The sequence below is a fragment of the Musca domestica genome, unplaced genomic scaffold (assembly GCF_030504385.1).
Source record: "Musca domestica strain aabys unplaced genomic scaffold, Musca_domestica.polishedcontigs.V.1.1 5, whole genome shotgun sequence".
Taxonomy (NCBI): Eukaryota; Metazoa; Arthropoda; class Insecta; order Diptera; family Muscidae; genus Musca; species Musca domestica.
Window position 1 is genome coordinate 2,007,011 of NW_026712346.1, and position 20,365 is coordinate 2,027,375.

At 35.7% G+C, this 20,365-nt stretch overlaps 1 protein-coding gene across 1 annotated transcript; it reads right to left on the reverse strand.

Annotated features, from left to right (window-relative positions):
* Window positions 1-590: 590 nt before the first annotated feature.
* Window positions 591-1,053, reverse strand: LOC101895870 (dolichyl-diphosphooligosaccharide--protein glycosyltransferase subunit DAD1). The gene has a single exon (XM_005175323.4). It carries the CDS (start codon window positions 942-944, stop codon window positions 615-617), a length of 330 nt encoding a protein of 109 aa, XP_005175380.1. The 5' UTR covers window positions 945-1,053; the 3' UTR covers window positions 591-614.
* Between the last annotated feature and the right edge of the window lie 19,312 nt (window positions 1,054-20,365).

The window sequence follows — 20,365 nt, forward strand, 5'->3', positions numbered from 1 at the left end:
CCGGAAGCAATGTACATTTTCTGGGTAGGCATTTCCATAAGCTTTCAAATGTTGCCCACTTTGTACATATCGGTTTCGTAGAACTAGAATTTACGGGTCGGACATTTTCTCCTCTGGGTATGTCCCACATCGGCTAACGCGAACCAAAGTTTTCTAAATGGGATACCTTTTGTAAGTAGCCGGCCTTCGGCCGGGGCTTGAGATTTTCTCCTCTGGGTATGTCCTACACCAGCTAACGCGAACCAAACTTTTCTAAATTTGACAAATTTCGTAAATAGCCGGCCTTCGGCCAGGGCTTTCGATTTTCACCTCTGAGTATGTCCAACACCGCCTAACGCAAACCAAAGATTTCTAAATTTGATGCTTATTATCTATATCGGGTAATTGGATCCGGGTCTAGTCGGGGTCTTGAACCTGGACTTTCCGATCAAAAATCAGGGGCCACCTCCGTCCCCCAAGAAAAAAATAGTTTCCCGGGATCAGGGTAAAAATACCTACCACTGGAAAAAATTTCGAAAAAATTGAAGAGTTTTTACTAAACTAGAGTTAAGCCTGAATTTGTTCCAATCAGATTATAAATGAAGGAAACGTAAATGTTTTATATTGTATTTATTTTAACCAATAAAATTCATAACTACTAAATGAAGTATAACATGCGCAAAAATAAAATCAGCAAATCCTCTTTCGGAAGAGATTCCTCCAAAAATATGTTTATTTTGAGAATTGGCCTGTAGTCGCAAGCAAACTCCCAACACAAAGCAGCTCACTGTGCTGATAAATCCAGATAAGAACGAATTGAAGGGAAATGTTCCAACCAAACAGCAATATATAAATTGAATGATTCCCGTTAACAAAACGAAGCCTAAATAAACGTCTACCAATTTCATTTTTCTTGGAGTTCTATTGACATAATCAGCACAAAATTTTTTGAAAACGAACTCCATTTTTTCTACTAATAGTCGACAAGCTAGCGGCTTTAACACTGAAACACGTCACAAAATGACCTGCGTGAAGTAAGCAACGACGCAAACTTTCGATAATAACGAATATAGAAATTCACAGGGTGGCACAGAACTCCCCAATATTACATTTAATACTTTTTTCAACGTTGCTGATGAAAATTTTCAAATATAGTAGATTCTTCTAGACATGGTAGACATGGTAGAAGAATATAGGTAGACGCATCGACACAGCTGCTGGGACAATGAACTGTCAAACCAATTGTGTAATTGAAAATGTTGAATGAAAAATTATTTAAATTTGTAAAAATTGTTGAAAAACACGAATTATAATAAACTCCGAAAGACATCGTATAAGAAAATATATAAAAACCTACTAAGATTTAAAAAAAAACATTTAACTTTTTTTGATATATCAATGCTCCCAAGCGTTGATGCATCTATCAGTATTCTTCTACCACGTACCTATATTCTTCTACCATGCTTGCAGGTTCTGGAACAGAGAAAATGACAACAACGGTTACCACTGAGTAAAAAAATTCCTACCCAAATTTCCGGAAAAATTTACCAAAAAGTTACCAACAATTTATTATTATTATAAAAAAATAACTTTTATTGATAACAAGGCATAACATAAATGATTTCATTTCCTTTAAGAACAAAAAAAATATTTCAATTCCTTATATGTACGAATTAAAATAAAAAATAATTAATATTACCGTCCGTGTCTAAATTAATCCATTTCTGACCAAACTTAATATTGGTTATTAGCCAAAGCCAGTTTTTAGCCAGCATTACATTGTTTAAAGAAATAAATTATATTTGGGTTTTGTTAAATATAAGATAAATAGGTTTTTTCTGCAGTTGCTAAGCTATTTGGAGGGAGCATGAAATTAAAAATAAAAGTTGTGTTCCAGTACTTTTTTAATAGTAAAACTAGCAGAAGAGAGAACAGTTCGAAATGTCATTCTCATTTAGGTTTGCTCAAAAAATAAGGGAACGGAAAATTAGCATAAATGCGATAAAATGTCAAAATTCAAAATTCCAAAAGTAAACAGCCTAAATCGGACTGGTGAAACCTTACTGAAAAGAGCGCCAACATTTAAAAAATGAATATTGAAGACGATAAGTTAAAATTAATAATTTATAATAATAATTAATAATCGATTCCTCATTCAGCCAGTCCTCTTCACTGCTGGAATCATCCAAAAGTGAATACATCAGTTGCTCCATATTTTCTCTTTTTGTTTTTTGCACGAGAAATATTAGTTTTTCCTTTAGTTTTCAAGTTGATCATTTTCTTTATTGAAATGTATCAATACATTTTTCAACCTTGTTAGCCCTGCCAATTAAATGTCAAATTTACAAAATGCACATTTCTGCTGGGCCAAATTCATGTAGCTAAAACAAGTAGAAATGTGCAGCACTCAGCGCCATTTTTTCTCGAGAGAGCTGCAAGTTTTGCTAGTTTTTGGAGTACGGGAACGCGTTGTAGCAGAATTAGTGCTAATTAGTACTAATTTGCAGGTTCTGGAACACAACTAAAGTCAGTCAATTCTTTAAAGCTAAATTCATCAAGTCCGTTTATTATCGAACTTATTTTTTGCCAGAATGATAAGATATAATCGGCTTCATTGACATAATTTTCTAATAGAGCATAATGTCTCCATTGTGTAATTAATATATCATAATCATGTTCATTTAAATATGAAAAATGCGGTTCCGCTAATTTTTTGTCTCATTAATATCTTTCCGCTTCACTGCCAATAAATACTTCCAGTGTAGGCAACATGTTTACCAAATTATTGGTTTCAATATCCAGCGCTAACCACCTAGTTAAGGAAAGTCACAGCATTTCACGCGGCTCGGAATAACAATACTCTTAAATTCTTACAGTTCGTTGACTCTTTTACAACTACGGGGTATTATATTATTCTTATCGAAAAAAAATGTTTCACATATGGAATTCGGGTCAACTTGAACCAATTCCAATAAAGATAAAAACTTGTCCTTTATTGATTTAGGAATTTTGTCAAAAATAAAATAAAATAAAATAAGTAAATAAATAAAATAATCACGACCAATATCAAGCATTTACGATCCGTACGTCCATTGTTTCATTCACAATAAGGGGAAATTTTGAGGGCCCCATTGGATGTTATGTTTCTTAGGAATTCTCCACTAAAGTCTCAGCCAATCGAGTATCTTAATTTTGCCCCCATTTAATTAATTTTGCAATGCGAGATTCTAGACCGCATTCCCGCAACAGGAAAGGAAAAAATCCATTATGCGGAGGGTAGGTTGTGGCAAATGCAAAACACCACTAATGCCAGTTCAGCCTGCATTACTTTCTTATCCAAAAACCTCTGCTCTTCAGTAAAACACTGGTCAAGTTGACTTTGATTTTTCTTCTATTTCAAGCACTGTGTGATTCTTCAAATGTGGAAAATGATTAACTAATGCCTTTTCCCAGACTAACATTGTCCTGTTTCTTTTTTGTTCAGCTAGATTTGACCGGTGGTCAGGACAGAAAATAGACTCAGGGGCTCTATCTACAAACCTCGTCCAAAATGAAGCATCAAAATTAAAGAGGGAGTCTTCACGAACATTTTCGTGTCAATAATAAGTTTAAAACCAGTTTTTGGTAGAACAAAGTTGAAGAGTTTCTGATTTTCAACTGGAGGTCATGACTGCAGATCGGCTCTGGAGGCTTCCCTATAAAAATCTCGTCCTAAATAAGTATTACAATTAAAGAGGGAGTCTACATGAACATTTTTTTCCTGTCAATACTTAGTTCAAATTCAATTTTTGGTAGAACAAAGTTGGGGATTAAAAAAAATACTTGGCTTAAATTTATTGTGATTGGCCAATTATCATGGTTAAGCCGGGTAGAGATTTTGAACTTTAACTCGATATGTTTATGATGGGGTAAACCATGGTAGAAGAATGCAGGCAGATCCATCAACGCTTGGGAACACTGAAAATTTTAAAATGTTTTTCCAAATTTAAGAAGATTTTTATATATTTTCTTATACAGGGTTGCCCATATTCGACGGACCTTTGGGCCCATTCCAATCGACGAGGCTTGTCCGCAGGCAACATTCATTGCGTCAATTGAATTTTGTACGGGAACAAATGCAAATCAATGCGAATAATCCGTTGTAAAGTGGACCGAGCCATGCCCAACTGCTGAGAACGGCGTTTTTGGGATGTTCTTGGGGACCTCTCAACACTGGCTCGTACGGCAGCGATATTCTCGGCCGATCGCCTTGGTCGACTTTTATATGGCCTCTTCGGATTAGAAAGAGCCTTACCAGTAGAAAATGTTTCGTATAAACGCTTAATGGTGTTCTTAGAAGGCGCACTTCTCACATTTTTTTTCACAATTGACTTCTTCTGTTGAATGTAAATTTCAACTATTTCAGAGCGCTCGAGTGGCGTGTATTGGTTCATGGTAAAAATCTACTTGGACTGACGCTTCAAACGCGGTATGTCATTAAGCGATGTGACATCTCTGTCAAAAGTTATGGCGTTGCCAGATGGGTCCGTCGAATATGCGCAACCCTGTATGACACCAATCGGAGGTTGTTATTACATGAATTTTTCAACAATTTTTACAAATTTAAATATTTTATCATTCAAAATTTTCAATTCTGTGTCGATGCGACTACCTTAATTCTGCTATGATACGAAAAACTGATTTGAAAGTAAGTGATTACACGAAAATGTTTGAGAAGACTCCTTCTTTAATTCTAATATTTTAGATTGCCCTGCTCACATTGCCCTGTAATTAAATTTTATAAAAAAGAGTATACCTACTGTGTATCCATGGTAAAATTAAGGGAAAAGGAAATTACAAATAAGCATTCCCATCTTTGCATTTTCTGTAATTTGCCTTGTCAAATTTCACTGCAAAGAAAGTTGGTTCTTATCTCTGATTTGTTTGTGTCCAATGGATTTATAAATAAATATTTTGACAAAGAGATGTCACATGAAAAATTTAAAAAAAAATTTATGGTAGAAGAATATAGTTAGATGCATCAACGCTTGGGAACATTGATATGTCAAAATTTTTTAATGCTTTTCAAAAATGAGTCGATTTTTATGTGTTTTCTTATGCGACGCAAATCGGAGGTTGTACTGATATGTATTTGTCAACAATTTTTACAAATTTCAATAATTTTTCATTCACGATTTTCAATATCAAAATCGGTTTGACAGTTCATTATCCCAGCATCTGTGTCGGTGCGACTACCTGTATTCTTCTACCATGAAAAATTGTTACCTTCTTAATTCTACCATGTGTATATCGAGAAATGGAATGATATCAAAAACGTTATTTTGAATTTTTTTTTCATTTATTTATTTAAATGTAGCAGTATAATTATAGTCAAATTAGCTGGGTTTTGCTGCTAGCTGTAATAATTATACCATGACCCACACCTTGTAAAGGTGGGTATATTCCGTTTGCAACACCATAAAGTATATACTCATGGTCAGCATAAAATTCTAAGTCGATTTTACGATGTTCGTCTGCATGTCCGTCTGTCTGTTTAAATCACGATAGAGCTTTAAAATTGACGTAGAGCCTTAAAATTTGGCACAGTAGTCTGTATTGTGTTTAGGATGGTTTGTATTAAAAGTAATGTATATCGGTCCACGTGTCCCGATTTCAAAACATTGTCCATATTTCTCAACGGTTTTCATACGACGGTTCGGTATATGATAATAGACCGATATTCGGTACTTTGATAATCCTAGTCACATTTGTCCACGAAATTATGGCAAATTTGGTATTTAAGGATCTGAATATATTACAATCTTAATAGCCTACAATTGTCTACATAGGCTCCCATTTTGGTACTGTCCCTGTCATTCCGTTTGTAACTCCTCGAAATACTCATCTCAAACCCAACAAAGTCCACGCCTTCATATAGCCCCTATATAACGGTAGCTCCAAATATTCGGTATTTATATGATTTTAGAGACATTTGCTCTGTTCCAGAATCCGCAGAAATCCGCTAGTTTTTCATTTTTTAAAATCATAAAGGGCAAGTCGGTTTGGTAATTATAGTTCGTAATTTGTACAACAGTCTATGACAAAACATCGCGAATGCAGGTCCACGTCTTCATATAACGATACCTCCCGATATTCACTATTTCGATAATTTTACCGACATTATCTACCGGAAATCTCAATTGTTCGTATTAGACTGAAATTTTTCTATGCAGGTCCACGACGTTGTTTACCCCACATACAACGGTACTTCGAATGACGTAGTATAAGAAAACATATAAAAATCTATTTATATTAAAAAAAATCATTTAATTTTTTTTGACATATCAATGCTCCCAAGCGTTGATGCATCTACCTGTATTACTACTACCTGAAATAACAAATAAATGATAACAACTTGTTGCCAAAAAATTTGAATAATTCTGGAAGGAAGCGGGCATAGCATCAGGGCTGTATTTATGTAGTTTTACGAAGCTGTTCTACCTTCTTATTGTACCATGCTTTAGTCTATGACAAAAAATTACTTATGCAGGTCCTCGCCTTCTTAAATGGTAGAAGAATATAGGTAGACGCATCGACACAGCTGCTGGGACAATGAACTTTCGAACCAATTTTGGAATTGAAAAGGTTGAATGAAAAATTATTATATTTATAAAAATTTTTGAAAAACACGAATTATAATAACCTCCGAATGACGTCGTATAAGAATACATATAAAAATCTGCTTATATTTGAAACAACATTTTAATTTTTTTGACATATCAATGCTCCGAAGGGTTGAGGCATCTACCTGAATTCTTCTACCATGCCTTCTTATAGCCCCCATATAACAATTTCATTTGCACGGTATTTTTTACGAATTATTTTTTTTAACATTTTTCAAGTTCCTCAAGTGGTGGAGGGTTTTAAAGGTTCGTCCCGGTCGAACAAAGGCACTTTTTTACTTGTTGAAAACTTCAACTGTTTTCTTCTACCGATCTTACTGGAGTTTGTAGTTGAAAGTGGAACATGTTTGAATCCATATACTTTTGTATAAAATTCATGGTTGAAACTTTTGGAATCAGCAAGCAGTCCCTTAAAGAGCACTGGAAAAATGATCTTTCAAATTAAATACCATGGGTCCTCCTTCTCACACAATTGCAGAGTGGAAAAAGGTAAGTCTAAAACTCGGTTTAATTTATTTGTCTAACCGGCATTATTATTTACAGACTTGGGCTGATCTAAAGTCCCGCACAAAAAAGAAAATAGTTGAAAACAAAAAAGGGTTGCAAGGAACAGTTGGCGATTTATACCGTTTTGAGTGTCTGACGGAGCTGGAAACAAAATTGACCGTACACTCTTCTTATCGAAGTCAGTAGCACCAAGCAGTAAAACTTTTGGCTATGCAGACGACATCAACTACTGCTTCGAGGCATTGAATACAACACCAACAAGATCTTCCAAGACCGTAGCAGTAGTAACAATTACCAGGCAGTTAAGTGAAGAAAGTTTTCACTATTTATCGCCAGAAACACATGCCCAACAACAATAACAAAAATAAACGTACAAACCTGCACAATCAAATTTCAACAATAGCAACCAGCCAATCATAGTTAATAAATACTAGTTTAAACAATTCTTTTGATTATATATTTTTATCTTAATAAAAAATCAGTTAATTTAACAAATTTATTGTAATGTTTATTTATAAATTTAAATTTATTTTAAATGCCTCCCTAGTACATTTTGAAGCTTCTCCACATCATACACAAAGTATAGGCCTACAGAAATATTATTTTTTTTAAGAACACAAATAATTTGAACACAATCACGGGGAATATTATTTTGTTTGTTTATTACAATTTGTTTGTTTGCGACCGAACTGTCAGTCAAAGCAGAACCAGCTTACGTATGGTTGCATTCTTATTGCCATTTCGCGTTTAAATCAGTCATTCTCATGCTTTTTTTGCTTTAATTCACGATTATGTTTTAAAAGGTATGTTTAGCAACATTACGTCACGCAAGGTAGATGTACTAGGTAATCGCATCAGCGCAGCTGACGGCACCATTAAATGTCAAAACAAATTGTTGTAATGAAGAATTCGCCCTAAATGAATGCAACAACAAATTTGTTTATGTTGTCTTCCCTAAAAGTACCTTTTATAACATTTCAAATAATTTAAGAGCAAGTTAAGAGTGAAACCAGTAAAAAAATTAAAAGAAAGTGAAGGAAGGAGGTTAGAATGGAGTGCAGCTTTAAGAAATAAGTTAGCCTCAACATCTAAGATTCCCAAAGCATATCACGGGAAGTAGTGCAAGAATTCGACTCTTGTCATTTACAGTTCCGGAAAACTTTCGGTTTAAACCAGTAAAATATAGTCATTATAAGTTTCTTGGTTTAAAAATATCGCAATACTACAATTAATACTTATTTTACTCTTATTTGTTTTACAATAAAAACTTTTATTGCGACGTTCGTTTACGACGAGAGGCACACAAAATAAGATATAAACAAACACCTCGTTTCGGATTGGTTGAAACAAATTTGCCGCAACCTTTAAATGTCCTGGCGAATCTATGTTTTTCGCCTTAGATGCCAATTTTGACATTTGAGGGGACCACAAAAGTTGCTTTTTTGTAGCAATTCGCCGATGCGGTTACCTGTTAGATCTACCTTGGGCCATACTGTCCAATCTGTAACACTAGAATTGCGACAGAGCCAGCCTCACCAAGCACATGGCAGATAGCAACACGATCACGATTTTGTTTTTGCATAGAAAGAAGAAATATCCCAATGAAGTATAGATATTATAAACAATTCTACTAATACAATCTGTGTTTTATTTCTTATTTCTCACCTCTCACCGTACATCACATAACAACTCTTGGGAGTTTTTTTGTCTTGCCGGTGTCGAAGCCATTATCCCCAGACCCCAGAGTTAAACATTAGTCGCATCGAGCCGAATAGAAGGTTGTTGCCTATAGATTGTCGTCGCTCCCTTTAATGCATTCGTAATCACCAACATATAAAACTAACAATAAGGTACGTAAATTCAGATTTTATTTGAAATAAGCTCTTCGTAAGAAGTAATACTCCTAGATCTTCAATCATCTTACGTTGCGTTAATCATATAAACATAATTTGTGTTTTGTACCGTTTTTTATTTTCTAATTCTCACCAACCAAACATACTCGGTGTTGTTATTCCCCATTCTCCTCTTTTCAAATAACAACACACCTGACAGTCCGTCTATTCGTCGTTTGATTGTTTTGCCGTCCTCACTAGCAAAGTCTCATTTGGAATCATTCTTGCTCATTTGTTTCTCTACGTTGATCCATTCTCACCTGAGAATTTGCATGACCAAACATTACAACAACACTACCACATCATTCCAAGCGCCCTTTTTAGCGTCGGTTTGATTTTTAGTTAAAACACCAACAAATTGTTTTGATCTTCAACTCTCACCGTTGATCGAAGATCAACATAGTGTTTCTCTGTCGACTTCGCTTCTGTTTTATTACACTTTGTGCGATATCCGTTGTTGGTTACGGCACAATTTGTGAATTATTGTAATTTGTTTAAGAAATTATATGTTGATAATTTTTTTTTAAAACTGGTAGTAGTTTTTGGAATTTTCGAACAAATTCACACTACATTCGGAATTAACTATATACATCCATACATATGTTAGTTGAAATTGTTATTTGGGCAATTAATTAATTATTGTTTGTGAGTCTCTGCAGAGTTTAGCTATTTGATTTGGAAGAATGCACCCTACATACGACATATACCTTACCTTAATAATACAAATTTGGAGAAATTGCTGAAAATTGTTTTACTTTTTATTAATTCCAATCACGAATTGCCTGCTCGTTGTAGAGTTGGGAACATTTGTTGTCTTCAAATATCAACGTATATTTGGGAAGTAGTATTACTCACGCAGAAGGAGCTTTTCTTAAATTTCCCCCTATTCAGTTGTGGTTCAATTAAAATATCTTATTGCTTTACTTACTTTGTTGATATTTTAATTTCTAACTCCTTAATTCTAATTCTAGTTACATTATGTCGATTACCCCATTTACTCGTTTTGTTAGAGCTACTAACACGGTCCTCAAATCGGTTGTATCATTCATACAGTTAAATGAATCCCAATTTACCGCTTTCAATCTCGATATTCGTCTTTCGGAAAATCGGGAGATGTTGGACAAGGTGAAGTGCACTTACGATGAGTGCAAAGATATCCGAGACTGCACAGCTGGATAAGCTTGATGTCGTTGAGGACAAATACAACAAATCATTTATTACATACCACTGGCATTTGACCACAGTTAACCGCCATCGACTCAAATCACCCGTCTTTGAAAAAGGGCCACAAGCTATACCTCCACAAGTATCACCAAATCCTCCATGTTCTAGTACACAAACTCCTAGGAAAACCGTGAATAGTTCTACATTAGCGCCACCATCTGGATTACTTTCGGACAATTCGGTGCAGCCGGTCGCTGTGCAGTCTATTACTCCACCCGTTCATGCTTCTTCAGAATCTTGCGCCACTAATAGTTATTCGATAAACTATATAAACGAGACTATGCCTTGCCACATTGCCACTATTTGTCAATAATTCGCGCCTTTCAGACATTGAATGTTTCTGCCATCTTCTGCAGAAGACTACCGGTGAGACTAGAGCAATTTTTTCGAGGTTTCCACTCACCAGTCGTAGTTTCCCTTTATAGTGGAATGTTTTGTCAAGGGGGTATGACAGTAAGCGTATTCTTGAGAATAGCCACATTAATAATTTGCTACATCTTCCGTCTTTTGATAAAAAAAAACTGTTCCCGGTTTGAAAACTATCCCGCGAGGCATTAATACCTGTCTAGCTGTAATGACCATCTCTGACGTCATAACGGATTATTGGGATCCAATGATTGTCCACATTTGTTTGCAGCGGTTGCCTGACACAACATAAAATCTTTGGTAGCAAACATATAAAAACAAATCGGCGTTGTCTTCCTGAAAGGATTTAGATGATTTTCTCTCAGAGAGAATACACACACTGATGTGCATTGAAAGCATATGGCTTAACCCAACTTCGTATTCGTTGTTATTGCCCAAGAAAATTGATTTTACCTCCTCCTACAGATCGACGACATTTAATGGGTATACGACTAGTTCTACCACTAAAGAGTCACTGGTACTTCAGCTTAGAGATGTGTCTGATCCTCTGTCCACACATTCATAGTCGTACATTTAATGTTCAATTTGTCCTGACCAGATCCATGTGCTTCGACTCTCTCTCTCTCTGTGCCTTAACTGTGCAGATACTTCAGGTGAATTATGAAATTTTTGTGGTATTGCCAGTTCCTTATTCGACGGAAAGGCGAGCGATTGGTTCTTGCGCTACCATCGTTTGCTCAGTACGATTAGGTGGTCTGACCTTTGCAAGGCTCTACGTGATTCTCAGACATAAGGGAACTAATCAGAGAAAGCTCAATGAATCGTTCAATTCACTGTATGAGACAATTGTTGCCTTAACAGACCGACTCAAAATCCCCTTGGGTGACCGAATGTTGGTGGAAATACTTAAAAGAAATTTGCTCCCAGAGATCCAACACGAGATCTTGAATATTGGGATCAAGTCTTTTCAAACTTTGTGTGATACTTGCAGAAGACGTGAATTCTTTATGCAAGATATGCGCCGGAGACTTTGGTTGTGTCACCCTAAACCATCTCCAGTTTCTAAAAGAGTCCATATTCGGATCTAAATATGGTTAGTGAGGATGTGTCAGCTCTATGTATTGTTTTTTGGAACTACACAGATATCAAGACTGCTTGGAAGTAAGGTCCGTATTTTGCTACGGCTGTGGGGTACCAAATATCTATAAGTCGAATTGTTTAAAGTGTATCTCAAAAAAACAGCAAGTGGAGTGCACAAAACAGTGCAGAACGTATAGCTCTATGATAGTCCTAACCTAGAATATCTCCATATAGCCGCTGCATATCCGACTCAAAGAATATGAGCTAGCTCATGCTAGAATATTCCATGAGCCATGTAAGAAGTCAAGACCTGCAATGCATTTTAAGTCATTTTGGGGAATAGTAAGTGGAATGAGGAAAGAGCTAATTTGCTCTCTTTTAGATCGGTTAGATGTCTAGGTCTAGATACTAGGGCTTCAATCAATATCCAATATCAATCAATAAATAACCTGCATTAGATCAGAAGCCACTAAAACAGTTTTGGATTCTAAAACCCCATTTAAGAAACTAAATTCTACAGTTCGCATGGCAGACAAAGTAATTGGTTCGGAGGAGACGAATATATTATTTAAAGGAGGGCAGATGCCCATTACCATCTGTATAATTCCGAGTCTCGATCGAGATCTGTTATTAGGAAGAGATTTCTAGAAGCTTTTTAGCTTGTTCTAATTGCTCACCTTCATCCGGTCTCAGTGATAACTGCCCAAATACCTCTATCAGAGCTACAGAAACAGCGTCTGGAGCTATCGAAGAAGGCTTGGGAGGACGGATGTTTTATACCCTAAAAATTGACACAGGCGACGCTAGACTTGTTAAGCTGCGCCACTTTCCGGTGTCTCCTGCCATAGAATGATTATTATTGAAGAGAGTAACAGCGCCTGGTCATCACCTGTCGTGCTACACAGGAAACCAGGTAAAACAGATTATGTTTGGACAGCAGGAAATTAAATGTAGTTACCCTTCGAGATGCATATCTCTTGCCACAAATTTATGGAATCTTGAAGAGGCTACCCAAAGCCCAGTACAATACTACTTTTTGGACCTTATGGATGCATTCTGGCAGATTCCTTTAGACCAGAAATCGCGAGAGAAAACAGCATTTACCGTCCCGAGGATATCTTTATATCACTTCAAGGATTTGCTCTTTGGTTTATGCAACGCCCTCCAAACAATGTCCCGGCTGATGGACAATGTGATACCCCGAAATTACGGAAGGAAGTGTTTGTCTATCTCGTTGATCTTCTGGTCATTTTGGAGTCTTTCGAAAGGCATATGTAGGTGCTGAGGTATGTTGCAAAGAAGATTCGTCTATAAATAAAGGCCGTACTACAAATGTGGGGAAAAGTCATTTTTGCATACCAGATGTCGAATATTTGGGTCATATTTTGGTATGGAGTAATTCGAACGTAACCGGAAAAGGTGTCAGTTATAACTAGGTCGTTAAGGCAAATCAGTAGGTTTCTCGGCATGACTGGATGATATAGGAAGTTTATCTATTACCACTATCTATTACCACTAAAATTACTGATTTGTTGAATGGAAAGTTTATATGTTCCGAGGAAGCCCTGACTTTTCGCAACCGTTTATCATATAGGATGCGTGTTGGTTCAGAGGAATGCGGAGGGTGAAGAGGTTGCTATCGCCTTATGTAGAGGAAATTCAACAAATTAATCCGAGAGAGTTAAGTTAAGTTAAATTTCATTTGTTGTTCACTGAATCCTCCAGGCATGCTGCTACGGGTAGTTCCCCATATTATTTAGTTTTTGGGCAGAATATGGGAACTTATGGTTCAACATATTCGTGGTTACGACAACTTGAGATGTTATGTTAGGTTCCACAGAGATGATTCTAGAGAGATTATGGCTGGTAAAGCTGCAGAAAATATACATAAACAGTTCTGTCGAAACGAAAAATATATAATATTCGCTCAAAGGATGTTTCCTACAGAATAGGCCAAGAAGTATACAGGCGAAACATTAGTCAGAGTAGCTTTTAACAAGTCTACAATGCCAAACCTGCCCCTTGGTGTAGAAGTGCAGTTGCCATAATATCATTCCATTGGTATTTTTATTCCTATTCTAACTGTCTTCAAATTAAAATTCGAATTTGATATATTTGATCAAAGCGCCCTCTGAACTTGAAGTTGTTGAAAAAGATTATCTAGTTGTACTCCTTTTTAATGTTTCTCAGGAAAAAGCCCGGAATTTTTAACTTTGAGTTCAGCCCAATCTGACATTATTTGCTAGGTAACCTCTAATTTACAATACTGGTTCCAATCTGGCATAGCTGTGAGTTGATGTACATTACTTTCCTAAATATTGCTAAAACAGAAATAATAATGATACTTATCGTGTTGTGTTTTAATAGATTTGACACCCGGAATCAACCATTTGATTTAGTTCAAAACCAAGATTCAGAAATGAGGAAAAGCAACAAAAACATTGCTAACATAAGGGACAATTTTTGTTTTTTTTTTTTTTGCTTTGCCTTGTTATTACTGCTCTGAAACAATTTTGTCCGCTTGTTACAACCAAGAACAATACACGAAAGGAATCGAAATAATGACCTCTCCAGTATGTGCACGGTCCCTTAATTGTTCGCAAGGCACAAATAATTCCTACGTGATTTTTGATTGAAACTGCCAACCAAAAATATTATTAAAAATATTATTAAAATAATAATCCTTGCTAATGCGGGTTTTAATTCATTCTACAAGTTATATATAAATCCAGCTGTAAGTAAGAGTAAGTCCTGAAAAACATAAAAATCGTGAAAGTGAAATCATATCCAGAAGGACTTGCCTCTCATATCCAAGAACGTGACTGCCAAGTGAAACCCAACGTTATAAGGAGACGAGCTATAATTATATAATTAAAAACAAATCAACCGACTACGATAGTATTGGTATTTTGTGGTTCTAAGTGAAACGAAACCCAAAATATAACAGTATTAGATTTTTTATTAGAGAATTGCAGTTGTAGTTCCATAATTAAGAATACATTTACTAAATTCTGTTTTGAAACGATAGAAGCTACGGTTTGAATTCGCCAAAATCCAGGTTTAACAAATTATATGCGTGTGTGTTCAGTCTTAAATTTAGCACACCAGGTGATTTTTACACAACTAGAAACAAGCCGTCATACATAGTTTATTTTGCAAACTTATTTATTACCTACATACATCATGCATCAATCATTGAACGGTACATGGCTTGAAGGATCTGCCTCACGTTTGCATCAATTAACTTGCTTTGATGTGGGCTCTTTTCTAGTTGTGTTGTTCAAACAAAGTAAAAACCAAGAATCAGCGTTAAATATTTTTCGTTTTGCAGAATCAAAAGTGTTATACGATATAATTTGTCAGTACATATATTTTTCTCTTATTGTTCTATGTAACTGTGCATTCGCTATTATATCGTGGGTAATGTATTTCATATCTGAATAGAAAATATTGAACTTGTTGATATCATATATTTTAAATAAAGAAGAAAGTATAATTTAATAGACAAAGGTTTATTTTTAACCGTCTGTCATTTGTATCATTTTTTAGTTTATTATGAATTAGGAAATATCTATAATTAGGAAATCTCTATAATCTAAGGATATTTTCAAGTAATGAATGAGCTTAGTTCAAAAGTTTGTCGCATGACCATACAAAATGTTGACCATATCATCGTCAGATAAGATCACAGACTTTCATTCCCAGCTTTCTGTATTGAATTTTTTCGCATTCAAATGGGTGATTCCACATCTTGCCATACAAATCCATGAAATTTGGTCACCATTCTTGAAATATGAAATATTGTGCAGCTTGAAATATGTGCAGCTTTTCTTTGTTAATAATATTTACACAAAAATATTTGCATTCAAACTTATTTGCAATACTGTGTCATTTAAAATTTAACCCTTGCGCTAAATTTTTTATGTTTGCTACACAAAACACATCATTTGGAAGCGGAAATTGGTTAACTTCTTTGTAATCGACAATATTGGTGTCTTTACATTATATGATGGAGGTAACGTAAATGTATATTAAATGTATACAGGTGACTATTTTCGACCGATGTCTCCAACATGAGAGCATAATTTTGTGTAAAACTGGGTACATTCAGTATTTTCTTTAGGAAATATCGTTGCAATTTATCTACCTCGTCAAAGTAGGAGAATCAACAGGGTTTGGGGCGCAAACACGTTTGTATTGTCGTACATTTATTGCTCAATTTGTCCTGACCAGATCCATGTGCTTCGACTCTGTCTCTCTGTGCCTTAACTGTGCAGATACTTCAGGTGAATTATGAAATTTTTGTGGTAATGCCAGTTCCTTATTCGACGGGAAGGCGAGCGATTGGTTCTGGCGCTACCATCGTTCGGTCAGTACGATTAGTTGGTCTGACCTTTGCAAGGCTCTACGTGATTCTCAGACATAAGGGAACTAATCAGAGAAAGCTCAATGAATCGTTCAATTCATTGTATGAGACAATTGTTGCTTTAACAGACCGACTCAAAATCCCCTTGGGTGACCGAATGTTGGTGGAAATACTTAAAAGAAATTTGCTCCCACAGATCTTGAATATTGGGATCAAGTCTTTTCAAACTTTGTGTGATACTTGCAGAAGACGTGAATTTTTTATGCAAGATATGCGCCGGAGACTTTGGTTGTGTCACCCTAAACCATCTCCAGTTTCTAAAAGAGTCCATATTCGGATGCAAATGTGGTTAGTGAGGAAGTGTCAGCTCTTTGTATTGTTTTTTGGAACTACGGAAGAATGGTCACAGATATCAAGACTGCTTGGAAGTAAGGTCCGTATTTTGCTACGGCTGTGGGGTACCAAATATCTATAAGGCGAATTGTTTAAAGTGTATCTCAAAAAACAGCAAGTGGTGTGCACAAAACAGTGCAGAACGTATAGCTCTATGATAGTCCTAACCTAGAAAATCTCCATATAGCCGCTGCATATCCGACTCAAAGAATATGAGCTAGCTCATGCTAGAATATTCCATGAGCCATGTAAGAAGTCAAGACCTGCAATGCATTTTAAGTCATTTTGGGGAATAGTAAGGGGAATGAGGAAAGAGCTAATTTGCTCTCTTTTAGATCGGTTAGATGTCTAGGTCTAGATACTAGGGCTTCAATCAATATCCAATATCAATCAATAAATAACCTGCATTAGATCAGAAGCCACTAAAACATTTTTGGATTCTCGCATGGCAGACAAAGTAATTGGTTCGGGGGAGACGATTATATCATTTAAAGGAGGGAAGATGCCCATTACCATTACCAATACCTTCATCTATATCCGGTCTCAGTGAGATGACTGCCCAAATACCTCTATCAAAGTTAGAGAAACAGCGTCTGGAGCTATCGAAGAAGGCTTGGGAGGACGGATGTTTTATAACCTAAAAAATTACACAGGCGACGCTAGACTTGTTAAGCTGCGCCACTTTCCGGTGTCTCCTGCCATAAAATGATTGTTATTGAAGAGAGTAACAGCGCCTGGTCATCACCTGTCGTGCTACACAGGAAACCAGGTAAAACAGATTATGTTTGGACAGCAGGAAATTAAATGTAGTTACCCTTCGAGATGCATATCTCTTGCCACAAATTTATGGAATCTTGAAGAGGCTACCCAAAGCTCAGTACATTACTAGTTTGGACCTTATGGATGCATTCTGGCAGATTCCTTTAGACCAGAAATCGCGAGAGAAAAAAGCATTTACCGTCCCGAGGATATCTTTATATCACTTCAAGGATTTGCTCTTTGGTTTATGCAACGCTCTCCAAACAATGTCCCGGCTGATGGACAATGTGATACCCCAAAATTACGGAAGGAAGTGTTTGTCTATCTCGTTGATCTTTTGGTCATTTTGGAGTCTTTCGAAAGGCATATGTAGGTGCTGAGGTATGTTGCAAAAAAGATTCGTCTATAAATAAAGGCCGTACTACAAATGTGGGGAAAAGTCATTTTTGCATACCAGAAGTCGAATATTTGGGTCATATTTTGGTATGGAGTGATTCGAACGTACCCGGAAAAGGTGTCAGTCATAACTAGGTCGTTAAAGCAAATCAGTAGGTTTCTCGGCATGACTGGATGATATAGGAATTTTCCGAGGAAACCCTGACTTTTCGCAGCCGTTTATCATATAGGATGCGTGTTGGTTCAGAGGAATGCGGAGGGTGAAGAGGTTGCTATCGCCTTATGTAGAGGAAATTCAACAAATTAATCCGAGAGAGTTAAGTTAAGTTAAATTTCATTTGTAGTTCACTGAATCCTCCAGGCATGCTGCTACGGGTATTTCCCGATATTACTTAGATTTTGGGCAGAATATGGTAACTTATGGTTCAACATATTCGTTGTTACGACAACTTGAGATGTTATGTTAGGTTCGTCAGAGATGATTCTAGAGAGATTATGGCTGGTAAAGCTGCAGAAAATATACATAAACAGTTCTGTCGAAACGAAAAAGATATAATATTCGCTCAAAGTATGTTTCCTACAGAATAGGCCAAGAAGTATACAGGCTTTTAACAAGTCTACAATGCCAAACCTGCCCCTTGGTGTAGAAGTGCAGTTGCCATAATATCATTCCATTGGTATTTTTATTCCTATTCTAGCTGTCTTCAAATTAAAATTCGAATTTGATATATTTGATCAAAGCGCCCTCTGAACTTGAAGTTGTTGAAAAAGATTATCTAGTTGTACTCCTTTTTAATGTTTCTCAGGAAAAAGCCCGGAATTTTTAACTCTGAGTTCAGCCCAATCTGACATTCTTTGCTAGATAACCTCTAATTTACAATACTGGTTCCAATCTGGCTTAGCTGTGAGTTGATGTACATTACTTTCCTAAATATTGCTAAAACAGAAATATTAATGATACTTATCGTGTTGTTTTTTAATAGATTTGACACCCGGAATCAATAATTTGATATAGTTCAAAACCAAGATTCAGAAATGAGGAAAAGCAACAAAAACATTGCTAACATAAGGGACAATTTTTGTTTTTTTTTTTTTTTGCTTTGCCTTGTTATTACTGCTCTGAAACAATTTTGTCCGCTTGTTACAACCAAAAACAATACACGAAAGGAATCGAAATAATGACCTCTCCAGTATGTGCACGGTCCCTTAATTGTTCGCAAGGCACAAATAATTCCTACGTGATTTTTGATTGAAACTGCCAACCAAAAATTATTAAAATAATAATCCTTGCTAAAGCGGGTTTTAATTCATTCTACAAGTTATATATAAATCCAGCTGTAAGTAAGACTAAGTCCTGAGAAACATAAAAATCGTGAAAGTGAAATCATATCCAGAAGGACTTGCCTCTCATATCCAAGAACGTGACTGCCAAGTGAAACCCAACGTTATAAGGAGACGAGCTATAATTATAAAATTAAAAACAAATCAACCGGCTAAGATAGTATTGGTATTGTGGTGGTGGCTCTAAGTGAAACGAAACCCAAAATATAACAGTATTAGATTTTTTATTAGAGAATTGCAGTTGTAGTTCCATAATTAAGAATACATGTACTAAATTCTGTTTTCAAACGATAGAAGCTACGGTTTGAATTCGCCAAAATCCAGGTTTAACAATTTATATGCGTGTGTGTTCAGTCTTAAATATAGCACACCAGGTGATTTTTACACAACTAGAAACAAGCCGTCATACATAGTTTATTTTGCAAACTTATTTATTACCTACATACATCATGCATCAATCATTGAACGGTACATGGCTTGAAGGATCTGCCTCACGTTTGCGTCAATTAACTTGCTTTGATGTGGGCTCTTTTCTAGTTGTGTTGTCCAAACAAAGTAAAAACCAAGAATCAGCGTCAAATATTTTTCATTTTGCAGAATCAAAAGTGTTATACGATATAATTTGTCAGTACATATATTTTTCTCTTATTGTGCATTCGCTATTATATCGGGGGTAATGTATTTCATATCTGAGTAGAAAACAGTGAACTTGTTGATATCATATATTTTAAATAAAGAAGAAAGTATAATTTAATAGACAAAGGTTTATTTTTTAACCGTCTCTCATTTGTATCATTTATTAGTTTATTATGAATTATACTCGCTAATTATGAAATCTCTATAATCTAAGGATACTTTCAAGTAATGAATGAGCTTAGTCCAAAAGTTTGTCGCATGACCATCCAAAATGTTGACAATGCCCAGCTTTGAATTCAATTTTTTCGCATTCAAATGGGTGATTCCACATCTTGCCATAAAAATCCATGAAATTTGGTCACCATTCTTGAAATATGAAATACTGTGCAGCTTGAAATATGTGCAGCTTTTCTTTGTTAATAATATTTACACAAAAATATTTGCATTCAAACTTATTTGCAATACTGTGTCATTTAAAATTTAACCGTTGCGCTAAATTTTTTATGTTTGCTACACAAAACACATCATTTGGAAGCAGCAAATTGGTTAACTTCTATGTAATCGACAATATTGGTGTCTTTACATTATATGATGGAGGTAACGTAAAAGTATATTAAATGTATACAGGTGACTATTTTCGACCGATGTCTCCAACATGAGAGCATAATTTTGTGTAAAACTGGGTACATTCAGTATTTTCTTTAGGAAATATCGTTGCAATTTATCTACCTCGTCAAAGTAGGAGAATCAACAGGGGTTGGGGC

What these genes read in the sequence shown, in the direction of transcription:
- LOC101895870 (XM_005175323.4), bottom strand. Translation starts at nt 944, where the DNA reads ATGGAGTTCGTTTTCAAAAAATTTTGTGCTGATTATGTCAATAGAACT.